The following is an 18,827-nucleotide window of genomic DNA, read 5'->3' on the forward strand; positions in this document are numbered from 1 at the left end:
GAATTTTAGATTTGTCAGGCTCAATGTGACAGTGGAGTGGAAGTTGCATTCTTAAGTGTCAAATAGAGTTTCAGGAGAAAATTTATACTGAGTTACTGATGTTATCTAAAGATTCATTTATTTTCCAGGCCATTTTCAAATAATTTTCCTACTGGAGTCACCATGACAGGAACACAGGTTGCCAAGTAAGTTACATAAATGTGTGATGAAAAGTTCTGTAGTCCTGAATTGGATCACATTGCTGAAGCAGTGTTCTGTAGTTATATACTATGCAGTGTTCATTTTCATCTTTTCCAGTTTGTAATACTGTGGTAATTGAATGGCTGTTGGTAATATGTTGTAGTTTTCTGCACATTGTACATTTATGTATGAGATCTCATCTTAGTACATGTGAGTATGTGCCTGTTGGGTAGCTCATAGCACCTTGAAATGATACTTCTCATGTGCTGCAACATGTCTTGTTCATATATGGCATGTGTTTATAATAAAGTATAGATTTATTCTTATCTAAATCCTTCCGGGTGGAATAGTTAGCTGTACCTTTGATTCTGAAGTTTTGAAAACTTATGCTAAATTCAGTATGTTTTGAAGAGTTTTATCTTCTTGGATATAATGCTGCATAGTACATAGAAAGTCAACTGACATCTTTTAGGAGCATATCCTCTTTATCTTAAGGTCAAAGAATGCAATAAACCAGTGTGCGAAACATAGCAAACAGAGATCTGTGTACTGTGTGGTGTGAAATCCCGGATGATACTGTGACACATATACCCATTTCTAGGCAATGACTCAGTATACACATTCCAGCAAACACCCAACAATAGGAGCTGTGTTTTCTGTGGACCGTGCTACAACTTATTGCCAGGTAACAATAGTACTTAACAAGAGAAGACGATGTTCTCCATGGGTCCGACCCAAGGCTAACGAGAATCTGTTTGTAGCTAGGGAAATTAGAGAATTAGAATAGAGAGTAGAGAGTACAAGAATGGGAGTTCTCTGTATGAGGTAGCTACGGGAAGTTAATAGTTAAAGAATAATTAGAAGTCAGCCTGTGAAGCCTTGGTGTGTGATTAGAAGATTTAGTCACAATGTGACTGTTTTAATTACATTACCAGGATAAGACTAGTGGAGACTGAGAATCCTAGTGTGTGTATAACGGTGACCTGTAAATTGTGTAAATTAGCGATAGCTTGTAAGTACAAGTTGATTGTATAAGATTTTACCCATTATTATTAGTGGCCTCCGTAGTCTAGGGCTAACGTTCCCACCTCATGACTCAAGGTACGCGGGTTCAAACCCGGCGGAGGTCGTGGAATTTTTAAGGGTGGAAAAATTCAGGGAACAAGTCCTCCGGGAGGTACTTTAAGCCGTGGGTCCCATGTCGTAGATTTACGGCACGTAAAAGATCATGTCTCTAGGAGACCTCTGAGCTAAATTAGGCAACAATTTCCTGCCCAAGTAGTTTCCAATGCCTCTGGTAGATGGGGGAAATATCATGTACCGACCTCGTTGGCTGAACGGGGCTGATAGCACGCACCAGCACAGGTAGGGTATGGGGACAGTAGAAATTAAAGGGGGACGCACAATGAACCAATAACTGGTCTAAGTGCATGGGGAAACCCACCCCTCTAATAATAATAATACCCATTATTATTTGTCACGGAACCCCAGACACCTGACAGTATAACCCTTCATAATCACTGCTGTGAGAACCTTAAATCCTTCAGCATGTTTTATCTCAATGATTTAAGAGACTGGGTCCCATTGCAGCCACTTTTAAAAGCCTTGCACAATCATTGGATGAATGTACTATCTCGAGCTCCTTGACACTAGGCGGGATGCAGCTCAGTGTGACATATTGAACTTGCACTGTACACGCCACAGTGATGAGTGAACTGTTACCTGGTATCAGTCTAAGAGCAAGAATTTGCACATTGAAGATATATATCCAGAAGGCTACACAGGCCATGACCGACTAACATAACAACTCCCCCCCCCAGCTTAGTGCCCAGCCTTTAACCTTGCCTTTCNTTCCTCCGAAACGTCGGTTAACACCACATGTACACGGTGCCAAATCCCAGAAGACTGCTTTCTTCAAAACATTCTTAGTTCATTTCATATGTGCTTCACCTCTTTTCAGAGTCACTGAGAGCTGTCATCCAGAATATAAAGTTGGAATGCATGTTGTAGGAGACTTTGGATGGCAGACCAGAGCTGTTGTAAATGCTGATGACCCAGGAGCCTCGTTGTGGCTAGAGAAGCCATATATTATCCCAGATTTTTCTGGTCTGCCTCTGTCTCTTGCACTTGGAGTTCTGGGCATGCCAGGGTGAGTATTGTTGACACATATACACAGTAAATTACTAAAGGTCATGGTGCAAGGGTCAGCAGTTAGGCCCACTGCTTATGTATATGTTGTTGATTCAGATTACTCCTGATTATATGTGTGAATGAAAGGGGAAAGATGTATTAATAATTTGAAAAACCTGGGTAATCAAAGATGTTCTGTGGTCTGCTTTCACAATGGTGATTGCTGAATGTCAAAATTTGGAAATGTACACTTAGCATTTAGTATATTTAATTATTTTCAAAGCTGTAGGCTATTCAGAAAAACGTCTACTAAACATAAGTCTTTGTTTTATTTTTCTCTGGAACATATGACCAAAACATTTTTCATGTTATTAAATGTTTAGTTAGTTTTGCTCGAGGTATGTGGAGAAAGGGATGCAGGTCTTCATGTAGAATAGTTGCTAAATTGCCCAGTCTGGATGTGCATTCATTTGGTTGGCATTCAGATGGCTGGTCTGGGCAACCTTCTGTGTGCTCCTTAGGACTGTGAACACACCTAAGTATGGGCACAAGGGTTATGCTGCAAACGAGATAGTCTCTACATTGATAATTGTGAATATATTGTATGTGACTTCTCTGTTAAAATGTATCATAATTCTGCACCTGTGATATCAGTGAAATGTTTACTTTATATGCGCAGTAAATATTTCCTCAGTCTGAACTTATGCATTTACGTATAATTTTGTACAGTCCGCACTGTAAGTTCTTTACTTACGTTCATGAATAGTAACACATCCACATTAGGTTCTTTAACCAATTTGTTATGTGATGGAGTGTAATCTATTTTATCTTGGAATTTATCACTGACAGAACGAAATAAGCAATGATTTTACTAATGGGGGAGAATTGTAATGTACTTTCACATGAGTGTATGCCTTATTCATTGATCAATCTTGGTACATCTTAATCTTTCTTTTGAACCCTGTTTTGACACAGTTTAAACCAGTGTATTATTTCAATGCATTTCAGTAATACAGCTTACTTTGGATTCCTTGAGATATGTGACCCCAAGCCAGGAGATGTTGTAGTGGTCAGTGGAGCAGCAGGTGCAGTTGGTAGCCATGTTGGACAGATTGCTCAGCTGAAAGGTAGGCTGAGTTATTTGATTACTGATCTGTGTTGCAATGTGCCAGATGAATTCTCGTTAAATATTAGTATTGTACATGATACAACACAGAAGAAATTATACCTGGCAACAAGTACATGACCAAGGAAGTAGCTTAAACTGTAGTGCATTTTAATTGTATTCAATCAGTCCTTTGTTTGAGTCTCAGCTAAGGCTGTTTCTATTCTGAATTGTGATTTGCCATCTGTTTAGGAGAATGCCTGAATAGTAACTGTTTCAGTGTGTAATAACCTCTAGCTGATACAGTACCATTAAACGACTTACAGATCAATGTCCAACTCCATGCTTCTGGTATGAAATATAATCAAGGTGCTAATATATACATCCTAGCAAATATGGTACTGAGTATGGAAGTGAAAACTGCGAAAAGAAACGTGAGACTACATTACATTGAATGGTGCTTTTGTATATTTTACATACAGTATTTGACCTTATTATTTCAAAAGCAGCTTCTTAATAAAGTAACATTTACGAGGGGGTACCCAAAAGAAACCAAACTTATTTTTTTTTAAACTTATTTATTCAAATTTTAAGCACAAACCTTCAATCCCCTTCAAAGTACTCTCCACTTACACTAATACACTTGTCTAGTCTTTTATTCCATTTTTCAAAACATTGTCTAAATTCATCTTTTGAGAAGCTTGACAGCGTCTCCGTCGTTTTTTCCTTTCATGTTTCTTTTCATTCGAGGAAACAAAAAAAAAAGTCGCACGGGGCAAGGTCGGGTGAGTATGGAGGGTGAGGAACAGGAGTCATACCATTTTTGGGCAAGAATTGTCGTACAGACAGGGCTGTGTGAGCAGGGCCATTGTCATGATGGAAAAACCAGTCACCCGACTGCCACAAATCTGGCCGCTCAGCTCCAAGTCACTCCCGACAGCTCCACAATTTCTTCAATGGTCCGTCGTCGATCTTCCTTGATGATTTCACGAATTTTTTTAACATTTTCATGTGTTCGGGCCATGGAAGGACGACCAGAACGAGGTTTGTCATCAATTGACATTTCACCATTTTTGAAACCGGAAAACCACTCAGACACTTGAGTTTTCCCCATAGCATCGTCCTTGTACACCGTTTTTAACATTTCAAGAGTTTCTGTTCCGCTTTTCCCGAGCAAAAAGCAGAATTTCACCGCCGCACGCTGTTCACGAAAATTAGCCATTGCAAAAACGACGATCACACAAAACAGTTGTCACTATAAACTCTGCCGAAACTAGTCCTTACCTTCTGAAGCAACGGTAGTCGGCATATCGACTCAGGAATGTTAGCTCTATGCGCTCATAGCGTCAAAACGCGGTACTACAAAAGCTCTCCCCACAAGAAAATTAGTTCGGTTTCTTTTGGGTACCCCATCGTATGTAGCGTAAAATATTTATTATGTCACGGTTACTCAAATATTAGCTGGGATTTCATGATTTCTTACATTGTAGTAAAGACATCATTAGTCCAGGAATGATATACCATATAGGATGATGTTTATTTCTTTTCTTCTCTCATATTATTCATCAGTTTCATCATGTTATTGGTAGAGTAAGAACTGAACTGATTGAGGATGCTGAGCCGTTTTGTAACATACTGATAAAACTTCAGGTTCTGTAAAAGCTGGTTTGAGAAACTGTCAACTGTTCAAGGAAAGTCATGTACCATGCCCACTGTGTGGGCTGTTTATGGTTTAATTTCATCTCTTCATTAGCTGTCTTAAGATTCTCATCCCCCCTGGGTCCATAAATTGCTCAGTATTTTTATGAAAGCAATTTATTTCCACGGATCAGTTTATGCACTAATAAACTGGTACATTCAACTGCCAAAAATAGTTCTCAGAAGGAATTATGTTGCTTTCTTTTCTTCATTTGCTTCACTCAATATGGTGAGGCTGGAGAGAACTACAAAGTGTAATTACACATTAATTAATTAACTATAATTTAGCAATCCATTCTGTACATAATTTACAGGTTCTAGTTATGTTGTTTGTGCCAGATATAACCTCAAAATTTTATGCTTGGATATTTGTGTAATTGTTGACATACAAAGCTTATGATTTGGACAGAATATATAGATATGAGGGCTGTTTTGATAACCTTTGGTGAGCTGTTAACAAAACAAGCAATGAGAAAAATAAGTTATTATATACAAAAAATATGTACATACTGTGACATGTTGCGCAACAGAGGACCCCCACCTCCCCAGCGGTACGTGGCGGTAACGTAGCGCTCTCGTTACTATGGTAATAGTCGAGTCATCACCCCGCCACTCTCCCCACGGTGATGTAACACGCAACGCGCGGTGACGCAAACACGACGTGGCACCGGTTCCTACTGTGACACGGCACCGCTTCCTAGTGTGACGTGGCATGCAACGAAGCTGTTGACGCGGGCAACAGGCAACAGCGAACGGAATAAAAGCTGGCTGAGCGGTAAGCATGAGTGAGTTGAAATGTGGCCATCGCTGAGTTCAGTTGTAGTCGAGTTAACTTTTAGCCGTCCCCGGAGAGAGTTAAAGTGTATCAGTGCCGAAGACAGCTCTCCAGTCAGCAGTGAATGAGTGAATGTGTGATAATCAGCGACGGTTTGTGATAACAGAATTAATTGGGAGTGTGTAACACAGTGACACTTGTATAGCTCCCGTACTGTGAATCGTGTAGACTACTGACAATAGAGCGAATTGAATATTGCGAATAGGGTTATAAAGTGTGAAACCCTCAACTTTGTATAATTAATTGTAGCCGAGATTTGTAGGTTGTTGAATAAACCAATTAACAATCTCTATGGCGTCTTCAGTAACCCAACACGTTACAATACTTAAGCAACTTTCCAAAGTAATCACCACCGGAATTGAGGCACTTGTCATATTGAGGAATAAGTTTTTGTATTCCTTTGTCAATGAAGTCTGCCGCCTGTGAGCTCAGCCATGTTTTGATACCTTCCATCAACTCCTCACTATTGTTAAAGTGCTGTGATTGCAACCATTTTTTCAGGTAAGCAGACAGGTGGTAGTTGCTCAAAGCTGAGATCAGGACTGTAAGGAGGGTATTCAAACAAGTCCCAGTTGAAATGCTCCAGCAGTGCTTTAGTGTGAGCAGCTGTATGTGGACGTGTATTGTCATGGAGGAGCACTACACCAGATGTCAGCATTCCATGTCTTCTATTCTGAATGGCCCTACGCAATATTTTTAGTGTTTCACAATACAAAATATGGCTTAGCTCACAGGCAACAGGCTTCTTTGACACAGGCATACAAAAACTTATTCCTCGATACAACGTGGCTCAATTTTGACAGCGACTGTGTTCAGAAATAGCTTAAGTATGTAAGGAATTTTTGTATATAATAAAATTTTCTTGCTTGTTTTGTTAACAGTTCGCTGGAGGCTACTTTATTAATATCCGTGTGGCTACTGTTAATGCAGAATTTTGCTTGCCTAACTCAGTTGGTATGATCATTAAAGAGAAAACTTAATACAAAAATTTCATCTCTGCCATTATGTTTCCCATTCTACAGAAAAATTATTGTAACCAGAGTTCCATAATTTTCATCCATCTGTCACTGCACAGAATACCCTGACCCTACATTAAGTGATGGTAGTATTGTAACCCCCTTGAGGGTTCACTTAGCTGCCATTTTGGAGTTCCTGATGGCAGCAAGCTAGGAAATACTGAGGTGAAGTGTCTTCTTGTCTAACATATTTTAGTGTGATATCACTATACCACATCTCATCAAAATTTATTTCATTACATGTGAGATGATGCATGGTGATAGACTTGACCTCTGTATTATGTTCTAATTTTATAACTCTAAAGTACAATTAAAATGCATGCACTTGTACATGAGTTAGATTGACTGCTTGTTTCAGGTTGCAAGGTCATAGGGTTCACAGGATCGGATGAAAAAGTGAAATGGCTGGTGGATGAACTCAGGTTTGATGCAGCATTCAACTACAAGACAACAGATGTTGTAGAGGCTCTAAAACAGTCTACTCCAGAAGGTGTAGACTGCTATTTTGATAATGTGAGTATCTTGGAAATAATCGTGTGTATTGTACATTCTAAAAATATTTCTAATTGAATAAAGTGTTGTAATAATTTCACTAAAGCCTTATGTATTGAAAACTAAATATACTACACTAATATGAAAAAGAAAATGTTTTATTAATCCTCTGAGTGGAAGTCTCAAAGTGCCGTTCATGTGCATATGATGCCATGCACTTTTAGTTGGAAAATTTTCAGATGAACGGCACCAGTATTGTTTTGTAACCTTCATATGTGACCCCCTCTCCCTTTCCATATGTGTAGCAGTCTAGAATTGTGGATATGTAAGACATTGAGATCTAAGAGATTTTGGCATTTTGTGGAGTTTATTGTACCACCGATGTAATCTGTTCCAACATACTGTTAATGTATTTGGGTGTTTGTGTCTTTTGCTTTTCATTAGCATGTATTGATGTAATTGGGAGTATACTATAGTTTAATTTCTATATTTCCCAAATCAGGCATGTGTTTGATATAAAACTGATATTCCTCTGTTAATCTGTATTTGATTTCTTAATGAACTGCCTCTGCTTCACTGTAATTTTGTTTTATGTGTTCTGTAATGTGATCAGTAGTGTCTATACATTGTCAACAATTATTAGATTCTGCTGTATAGTCATCATTATTTTATATACCGAGTGTCTGAATCTTAGGTTGGTGGAGCACTGAGCAGTGCTGTAATTTCACAAATGAGATTCCGAGGTCGTATTTCAGTTTGTGGGTCCATTTCTTCTTACAACGCTGACATCAGCAAGCTTCCCCAGGGTAAGCAAGCTTTCTGATAAAAAAAAAATGTCATAAAAATATAAATAGTTGATCCATCTTTGAAGTTCCCAGAAATTGACTGTCTAATAGGCTGATGCCTAGAACATGACAGTTCTCGTCAGTGTATATTATGCAGTACCAGAAAGTGTGTGATGTGTAATAGAATGGGAAATGATTTATGCAAATGAGATGTAGCCACATATTCTCAGACTAAAGCATGACTGTTGTTTACATTACAAATTTGATGCATTGGTGTGGACTGTAACCCAGCTGCCACTTATATGCTATAGAAATCTCAATCCAGATGTCTCTATGATATTATAATATTACTTCAGAACATAAAATAATTAATTAGAGTTCAGCCATTAAACATTTAACTTTTAATTTTGCATACAGACTGTTGAAAGCATGCACTGTACTTATACGAGTATTACTGTAATATGGAGCTGTGAAACTGTTTTTATGTAACAGTTTAATTAGTCTGTACATGTGAAGAGCTGTAGATTCAGTAAGTTTATAAACTGAGTAGCAACAAAAACAATAGAATGATGAGGGAAGGAAAAGAAATGACAAGCTGCTTTTACGCCATAAGGTTTTGGACTGACCCACCTTGATGGAGTATTGATTGCTGAAAATGTTCAGGTAGTCATGATACCCTGGCTACTTTGTATCAGTATTACAAAACGGGCTTTAGTGGTGTCAGATCACATGTTTCTTAGCATGCTGACAGCACATCACATTTTAGTAGGCCACATCGATTGGTGACATAATGTTCCAATTAATAATTCAAACGATTTTCAGCTCCAGACATTCAACGTACAGTGCTGAGAAAAGAATTAAAAATGGAAGGCTTCTCAGTGAAGTACTGGAATGATAGGTGGGACGAAGGAATCAAACAGAACTTACAGTGGATAAAGGAGGTAAATGAATATTTTAAAAATACTAAGTATTATAATGTTCTCTTGTTGAACATTGTGATCTAGAGAAGAACTTCTGAATATATTCTATTGCTAGTTAAAGACTGTAATTATTAAGTCATTCAAGCAGTTTAGCATTAAATATTATCGGTGAGTTGCATAAGGTGTGTAAGTGCAGTCCTGCAACTGTCCACAGTTACTTTATCTGTGATAAATATGTCAGGTAAATGTTACAATTTGATGTAATGTTTGATCTTTCCAATAGAATTTATTTATAGTAATGTCATTTCATATGTACTTACAGCCTATACAGATAGCATGATGGTTCATAGATCTATTTGGCCATGTTCTGTAGCTTATTATATTTCAGAGCATCTTGGAATATTATTGTGATTAACCCTTCAGTAAAGGGGGATGTGTAAATGGCCCTGCTCCCCATGAGTGGAAGATATTTAAAAATTTCAAGGCCAAATGTGTACAGTTATGAAAAGAAAATTCTATGTCTCCCATAAAAATTATTTGGCTTCCCTCAGAATTTACAAAACTGTTTGGCGGGGACTGTGAAATTCGGTTCATTTACCATAGAAGTGAATTGTACTGGACATAGGGAAGTCTGCACTGTAGTAGTTATCACCTCTCAATAGTTAATTGTAGTGTTGTAGTCTTGAGAATAGTCACCTTTAATGCCAGCACTGTGTGTCTGCCATTTTTCTCTGTTTTGTACACATAACATATCTTCTCAGTTTGTTGTATCTTCTAAATGAAATGCCTTCACTGAGCTGTAATGCTGTGTTATCTGACGAGTGCTGGACAGTGTTCCGATGCTGAGCAAATGAACCTTCTACCAGCTGCACTGCAAATGATAGTTTTGTGTGTGTGTGTGTGTGTGTGTGTGTGTGTGTGCGTGTGCGCGCAGTGTAGTCATACTATTTAAGTGCTGCAGTGTTGATCGTCCTGCAACACATCTTCTTGTGCTTCTGCTCACTGAGGATAGTCAGCAGGGGCAGATTTTTAAAACAGTCCCAAAAGTCTCACCCATCTCTGTTGTAATCCACCACACAGGTACAATAGGTTTGATTTTCCTTTTTTTCTCTATGTGTCTATGGTACAGTGTTATCATAGTCATATGTTTGTCATGCTCTTTTATCACCCTTACAAATCCTGAATGCTGTGCTGTAAGTTCACCCTTGTTTAGCTTCAAACTTATCATAATTCTCAGAACATTTTTTTTTCTGTTCATTTTCAAAGCATTGATACAGTCCCTTTTATGAACCCTTTTTTCTTGTTTTTGCGAGCCTACCCCTGCTTCATTAGGGACTCAGCAAATGTCGGAATGGTGACAGTTTTCATGTCAGGTGGTAGAGGAGGAACTCAGGTATCTTGTTCTGGTCAGTGTAAACTAGGAAGTACCATAACTAGTCTCTCACTGCATCACAGTTAAAATGTTTTGCTCCCAGATTTTAAAGACTTCAGTGGAAGGTACTGTTTGAATGACAGATTTCTCTTCCATAGATTCGTCTACAGGTGTCTTCATATATTAGAGGCAGTTCCTGAAATGTTTATATGTGAAGCAACAGGAAATATCTTAAGTTTCTGTTGATATGAAACTTTTTTATTCATTCCTGGCAGTATCTTATGATGATATCACTAAAGTCTGGTATTGATGGAACCATTTTTGTGGAGAAATACAAGGTGGTTCAAATATGACCGGGACTGATTTTTTTTTTAAACCAAAATTGCCAAACACCTACTTGCACATGTCAGTCTTCAATGTACTCCCCTCTGGAGTCAATACATTTTTTCCAATGTTCTGGAAGCATTCTGATGCCCTTTTCAAAAAAGTATCCACTCCCGAACATTCTGGATGATGGTGTCGTCCACAAACCGCATGCCTTGCAAGTCTGATTTGAGCCTTCCGAACAGGTAGAGATCACTTCGTGCCATATCGGGACTGTACAGCGGATGTGTCAGAAGGTTCCATTTCAATTTCTGGAGGGTTTCCATTGTTGTTTTGGCTGTATGGGGGCGTGCATTGTCTTGAAGGAAGGCTACCCGCTTTCCACCTCTCTTCCACTTGGATCAGATCTTTTCCTTCATGTCTGTTGCCAGGAGGTCTGAGTAATAAGCTGCATTGACTGTTCTGGCATCTGTCAGAAAGTCTACATGGATAACCCCTGCCAGTCTTAGAAGAACGTTGCCATCACTTTTCCTGCCGAATGGCTCATCCGCGCTCTCTTGGGTTTGGGAGAACTGGTATGCCGCCACTCCCGTGATGATTGCTGGTACTCGGGAATGAAGTAGTGCACCAACGTTTAATCAGTGGTCACTACAGACTTCAAAAATGCATCACCTTCGTCTTCAAACTGCTGTAGGAGACGACTGGCAACTTGCACGCGCACCATTTTGTTCACATCTGTCAAAGTTCGTGGTACCCACCGTGCATTCACTTTGCGATAGTGCAGGTGGTATTTCATGATGTCTTCTACACTACCAACACTGATGGACAGCATTGCTCCAAGTTGCTTGATAGTGAAGCGCCTATTCTCATGAATAAGTGCGTCTGCACGATTAATGTTTGGCTCAGTGACGGATGTTCGCGGCCGACGATCATGCGGTTCATTCTCCACGCGCTCTCTGCCCTCTCTGAAGCACTTACACCACTCAAACACAAGGGTCCATGAGAGACACTCTTCCCCATACTGTTGTTGGAGTCTGTGGTGAATTTCAGCGGACGGGACGTTTTCTCCAACGAGGAATTTGATCACAATGCTTTGTTCCATGCTCCGTGGTACTTTCTGTTCACTCATCACTCTAGCAACTTCCAGACAGGACTGAACAGGTTCTAATCCTAACAGGAGGGAGGGTGGAGGTTGTGGCTTCACTCTCTCAAGGTCGCACAGCTGCTGCGCAGTGCAGCTTGTTTACAAGAAAATCAGTCCCGGTCATATTTGAACCACCCAGTAACCCAGTATGATTGGAGTGTAGGTATCTGAATTGCACCCATTGGAATGAGTAACCCCAGCACAGAACATGTTTCTTCTGCCACTAATTTCCATGATCTAGTGAAAATAGGCACTTCCCTGAATTAAGATATTATTCAATATAACAGTTGGTTTCTGTTACATGCAGTAGGGTAAGTTCTGTGAAAGTCAGTTTGAGAATGTACACCATGTCCGTTATGCCTTATGGTGAATTCTGAAATTCTGAGTTGCTCATAAAGGTTTCCCTCATACGAGCAAAGTTTATCATGTCCTCCCAGTCAATATCAAGAACATAACTTGATTACTGTCGTCATTAATTATAGTGTTAATTTCAGCTTAGTCATTGATTTCACTGTTATCACTCTCTTAATCCAAATACCTGTCAGAGTAAGTAGGGCATAATGCTTCTGTCATGTCATCCTCAGACATTATGACCAGCCGTTTCATATTTTTAAGATGCCGTGACTACACTCTCATAACTAACATGAGACTTAGACGTCAGGGTAGTGAAAGGCTGGACTGGACTGAATGCTCTGTAGGCCACATGACAGTAATTTGTAAATGGAAACAAAGGTAGCTGACTGTAGTCTCTCATTTCAGCATGGACAAAGTACTGCAGTTATTTAATGATCACACCTCATACATACATATAAATATATATTTTAATGCACAGACAGATTATTGTGGTTCACATGCAAAATAAATTTGTTTTGCAAGTCGTGTACAGATTTCTTAATTTACTGGGATGATGGGTTTGAATTCCACTTTGGGTATATATATTTGTACAGAGTTTTATGTTCTGTTCTGTGATAGCAGAGTTCTTTCTGCATCATATATGATGTATTCTGTACGAGATTTTCCCTCGTGCACCATTGCTGACATATTCCACATGAACTCTCCTGCCTCAGGGCTGTTTGAGATATTCCCCATTCTTTTGTTTGTCTGTGGAGCTCTTACTGTAGTTTGTTTGAGTGGTCACAGGTGGCAGGATTGGAACTTTTAGTAAATTTGTCTGTTGTGAATGAAAAAGAAAATTTATTATTCTGCCTTAACAGTTGACTCATACTCTGTTTGATTGTAGGGAAAACTGGTGTATAGGGAAACAGTGACTGAAGGATTTGAAAACATGACAAAGGCATTTATAGGAATGCTACGAGGAGAGAATATTGGAAAAGCTGTTGTTAAAGTTTGATGTTGGGATGCCGACTGGAACAGAAGAGCGACTGATGCAGAACAAATGAGTGAAATAACATACAAGATGGAATCTTGGCCAACATTGTATAATTAAATCTTGAATGCTGTGCCCTCTTCACATTTATGTTGCTTGAATAAACTATGAAAACTGGTGCATTGTAACTCCAGCAGTTGGATAGTCTTGAGTTGATTGAGATATTTCCTGCTAAACTGGAATCCTAAGGCTTATCACTGTCATCACAGAAATCCCTCCATTAGATCCTTTTGTGAGCCATTTTAGTCCAGTTTATATCTCCACATCCTGTGTCTTTGTATTTATTTTGAAATTTTCCTGCCATCTCTGCTGACGTTTCCTCCTATAATGTTTTTGTATCAATCATCTTACCAATACTAAATGAAAAGTTCAAATTCTGAAGCTCTTGTACAGTTTTCTCCCTTTTCCTTATGAATCACCCCTCTCAGTTCTGAATTTTCTTCACAGCAATTTGTTCCAATATAATCCTCGATCTGTCTCTCCCTAGCAGATTGAGAGACAGTTTTTATACTGCAGAAAACACGAGACAAAATTCAGTTTTATACTGAGGTTAGGTTGTAAGATAAAATATTCTGAACATAGGTTAATCTGTCTTTAATTTTGTCATGAAAATAATTCTGGGAATTTTTGTATTCTCAGGTATTTTAAATTCTTCCTCATTTCAGAGGATTTATAAGTGATTCCTATGTCGTGTGTACTTTTAATTGGCCTCTGACATTATTTGTAGCTACATTATATTGCTCCTGCTGTTGCTTAGTAAATGGGTAAGGAACTCATAGTGTTTTCATGTAGTAAAAACTTACAGGTCACATTGGAGGGAGTGATTCATATTTGGAACTCATAGTGTCCTTTAACACTGGATATTTTTAGTCACATTGTGTAACAAAGTCTGAGCACCTATTTGTTAGCTTTATTATGGTAGTGTGTATGTGGTTGCCAGTTTAACTACCATACTGATGTTTCTGTGCAATAGCCAGCAAAACTGGTAAGTTGGTAGGTATTTGATTATGTGACTACTTGATTCTGTGGGTTTACTCTCCAGTATTTGTTGAGATTCTGTTAGTATTTTGTAATTTATTTTATGATGCCATCAGTAACTCTGACTATTTAGGTTTAAATGGCAGCATGAAATATACCATGGAGCTCCTTATTAGGCAGTTTTCTCCGATTGAAGTACTACCAGTAACAGGTACTTCATTCAGTCTCTATTTGGAATGAAGAATGGTTACCGCAACAATTGAAATAATTATTTTTCTCTTGTAATAAAATGGGAGGTAAAATAGACTGCAGTAATTTGTGAGGAATCTCTTTTCAGTGGCATACAAAATTTTATATAGTAATCTACTGTCATTAACACCGTTTGTGAAAGAATTATATACTGTTGATGATTGCTCTGAATTCCATATTATACCAGCTGTTGATAAAGTGTTTTGCATTTGACAAATGATAGAGAAAAATGGTAAATAAATCAAGTATTATCGATTTTAATAATGCCTGTAATTTGGTTTTAAGAAGTACTGTGTACTCTTTTGATAGGGTTTAGTGGGTTTATTAAAATATAAAGTAACATAAAGTGTGTTGAGCAGTTATTTCATTACTGTACATAAATTTGTGTTCACATAACACCAAGACCTTGCGGTAACATATATAGCGACTTTCATTAGTGCAAGTCAAGTTAACTATTATTGTTACTTCTACTAATACTCCCATTACTGCACCAGTTTTATTTCGGCTATCTTTTATATTCTTTCAGCCAGTTTTCTAATTCTATGTTTCTATTCACTAGTAACCACTCATCTCCAACTAGTGTTGAAGTCAAGAAAACATGGATGTAGACATCCATTTCCCCATATGCCTTCATGGCATTAGTACGCAATTAGTTAAGCACAAGGACATTACCTTATTCCCTGGTGGTTGGTGGTATGTGGGGGTTGTGCCCCTCTAACTCTATTCTACCATTTGTATCTAGTCTTGAATAAATACTTTCAGATGATTTTAACTGTTACATTTGTAGAGTTTGTAACTTTCATGTCTGCTGTATCCTCATTTATGTTCAGCCATTTGCTGTATACAAATTCATCTCGACTTTTCATATCAGAACACCTTCCTTTCTCACACCTTCTCTTGATCCCTCTTAATTTCCAGATCCCTGTTTTCAGCCATGCTATTCCCTTTGTTTCCTATCTTCTTTTGCATTCCTCATTACAACTGTCTTCACCGCACTTTTGTTTCATTACACAGTAAAACACCAAAGAAGTCTGTTCCCCTATTCAAAAATACATCTGTCCTATATTGCAACGCCTTTCTTTGATTATTTTACATAACGTATTTGTATTAGTCTCAGTTTTGTATTGCCAAATATAAGCCAAACCTAATGATTCCACTTCCTCCTTTAATTTCTTTGCTCTTTAAATTATCTGTCTGCCAGTCATAACACATTCTTACCATTCCTGAGAGTCCATACATATAAAAATGTGACCGCCTCTGTGGTCTGGTGGTCAGAGTTCCTGGTTACAGATCCAGTGGTCTGGGTTCTGATGCTACCAGATTTCCTGAGAAGTAGTGGGTCTGGAACGGGGTCCACTCAGCCTAGTGAGGATAATTGAGGAGCCATTTCAAGGAAATAGTGGCTCCGGTCTAGAAAACCGAGATTAACGGCTGAAGTTGGCACTAACTTTGCCAACAAGCGACGGTTGCTTGGTCACACATCCCATTGCTGAAATTTCATGGACTATGAGCTATCAAAACAAGAACTTCCATTAATATAATTAATATATGTATATGATTGCAAAAGCACACTTGTTTGAAGAAGGAAGCTGTGTTTTTAATATTGAGGTCTATTTTTTTTTGACAGAATTACCAGTGCGGTGCAAGATTGAAGAGGTTGAGAAACAAATGTGGTTGAATTCTAGATGAACACTTATTAGATGCTTTATCTGTTGACAGTGGGAAGGAACAAGATGAAGCTCTGTCACCAGTTCTTTTAATTTTGCTGTACAAAGAGCTGGAATGGCTTAATTGGTACAGCAACTAGGCTATAGGCCGGAAAACCAAAGAATCAGGATTCAATTTCTGGTAGGGACCAGCTGTGAGGCTACACCCCATCCTCCTGTCCAGTGGAACCAAAAGCTCCTGTAGAAGTAGAGCAGCCACTTACCTCCATTTAATGATGAGGTTAAGAATGCATGGAGTAGTACTTCCACTCCCCCATGTGTCTTCGTGGTATAATGTTTAATTAAGCACAAGGAAAATTTTACATTTGAGTGATTAATGGGGTTGGGGTGAAATGAGACCAGATGGTATGCTGGCCACTAGTGGGCCTGTTGTATCAACCCTGGATGACCAATGAGTATGATGGGTCAGTCAGTGGAATGAGAATTAGCAGGAGAAACTGAAGTACTTTGAGAAAGCTGCCCCAGTGCCACTTTTCCACCACAAATCTCTCATGACCTGACCTGTGGTCAAACTCAGGCCTTCACAGTGGGAAACCAGTAACTAGCCACTTGAGGTATGGCAGGGCCTCAAACATTTCCCTTACCTGGAATATGTCTTCTGGAAAGCTCAAGAGATTCAGGAAGGGCTGGAATGGGATGACCTGAGCCAGCTACTTGTTTGTGTTTGCAATTTTAATTTGTGAGCGAGAACGTAAACACTGTAAAGACGAAGGCGGAAATTCTCCTATAGAGTAGCCAAGAAAATGGTCTAAAACTAAATATGAGTACATCTAAGAGGCATGGCATTAAACCAGAATTGGCAATGAAATTGTAATGTATAACTGTGTATAAACGGCCACTACCAGTTGAGGCGCCTGCCTCTCCCTGGATTTAAAAAAAAAAAAAGATCAAAATTGGAAACGGAAGTATACCAAGGATTAATACCAGAACGTGTAATTAGTTTTCTGTTATGAATTCTCTAGAGCAGCCTGGAAGATTGAAAGCAAATTTTCTTCCTGTGAATCCTGGAAAAGTCCCTGCAGCACCCATGAATGTATAATAAATAAGTAGAGAATGTTTAAAAATGTAGGGCACCTGGGAACATCACTGGGTAATATGAGATCCATGATGAAACTAGGAGAAGATAGTATGGAAATGCTTGTTATTCACTGTGGAAAGTGTTGCTATCCTCTCTGCTTTCCAAAATGCTGAAGATAAGAATATAAGGAACAGAGCTTTGCATCATATTTCTTGTGTTTCATTTAATTGGGTTTTTGTATATAATTTCAGTTTTTAATCTTGGTACAGTATAATTGTCAGTGGACGCTCAAACAACAAGTTGCTGGTGAGAATATTATTTTTAACTTAAGATAAAGAAATCAAGATTTTATAAGAGATATGTGAGATACAGGACTAAAATGCACCATGTTGAAAGATATGAAATTCTATGTGGAACGTTATGAATTTTTAAACAAATGTTGATTAAATTAGTATATTAAAATATTTGTATATACAAATTCGAAACTTATCTTAGATTTTATTTTGTTGGTCAAAATATCACCAGAACTATGGATCAGCCACTTTAGATTCTTATATGGATAGGAAAAGAGTAGTAATTTTTACTCACATTGTCCAATTTCAGATCCTGAAAGAAAGAACTGTGAAAAATGCATTTAATATCTCAACATATACCAAGATTTAATTTGCAGCATTCAATAAAGCCGCCCAAATTTGAACACTATAATTGAGACTGCACTTTTTTATTTACATAGGAGCTGGGTTAGTGTAGTAGGTATAGCGGCTGGCTATGGACTGGAGGACCGAGGGGTTGGAGTTCGAGTCCCGGTGGAGACAAGAATTTTCTCTTTTCCACGTCGTACAGACTGGCTCTGGGGTTCACCCAACCTCCTTTCCAATGGGTACCGGGGGTAAAGCGACAAGGGCGTGAAGCTGACCACTTACCTCCAACTAGATCCGTGGTCAAGAAAGTGTGGATGTATACATCCCCTCACCCATATGCCTCATGCCGCTGTGCTTAATTAGTCAAGCACAAGGACAACTTTACCTTTTGTTTTATTTACATAGAACATTTTTTTTCTAAACAAGAATATAATGATAGGGACTAGCTCTATTGATTGGGTCCAACTGAATAGGTTTTACATGAAGACGGAGACAGAATCAAGTCCCCGAAACACTGTGTTTTGAAAAATAAACAGGACGATGCATAATGTCCACAAACATGATATTGTGACATGACAGTCCATTCCCAGGCAACGGCTTGAAAAACACCCTGCGATACGCGCACGCAATAATAGGACGAATGTTTATACCTTGTTGCTAGGCAACAGTCACCGCGCCAATGAACTCTCTGGCTAGGAATCGCGTGATTTACGTTTTATGTGTTGTCCGTGCGGAGACTATAAAACGAAGACCTGTTGTAGTTTAAACTTGCAGCAGGAGCTACTAATTATGGGGCATGATCTGCTGTACTCAGCCTGGACTGACA

The 18,827-nt window shown here is 38.7% G+C and overlaps 1 protein-coding gene across 5 annotated transcripts in view; it reads left to right on the forward strand.

Annotated features, from left to right (window-relative positions):
* Positions 1-13,524, forward strand: part of LOC111868255 (prostaglandin reductase 1) — a 46,943-nt gene extending 33,419 nt beyond the window's left edge. For 4 of the 5 annotated variants that reach the window (XM_023858732.2, XM_023858736.1, XM_023858735.1 and 1 more), the window contains 7 exons: positions 129-185; positions 2,141-2,329; positions 3,319-3,437; positions 7,323-7,477; positions 8,151-8,262; positions 9,064-9,182; positions 13,242-13,524. In XM_023858732.2, coding sequence (XP_023714500.1) covers positions 129-185; positions 2,141-2,329; positions 3,319-3,437; positions 7,323-7,477; positions 8,151-8,262; positions 9,064-9,182; positions 13,242-13,352 — 862 coding nt within the window. In that variant the 3' untranslated portion in view covers positions 13,353-13,524. The remainder of the gene's footprint in view (positions 1-128; positions 186-2,140; positions 2,330-3,318; positions 3,438-7,322; positions 7,478-8,150; positions 8,263-9,063; positions 9,183-13,241) is intronic. The other variant, XM_023858733.2, reaches the window with a different exon arrangement.
* Positions 13,525-18,827: the final 5,303 nt, after the last annotated feature.

Source organism: Cryptotermes secundus, unplaced genomic scaffold (genome assembly GCF_002891405.2).
Source record: "Cryptotermes secundus unplaced genomic scaffold, Csec_1.0 scaffold668, whole genome shotgun sequence".
NCBI classification, from domain to species: domain Eukaryota; kingdom Metazoa; phylum Arthropoda; class Insecta; order Blattodea; family Kalotermitidae; genus Cryptotermes; species Cryptotermes secundus.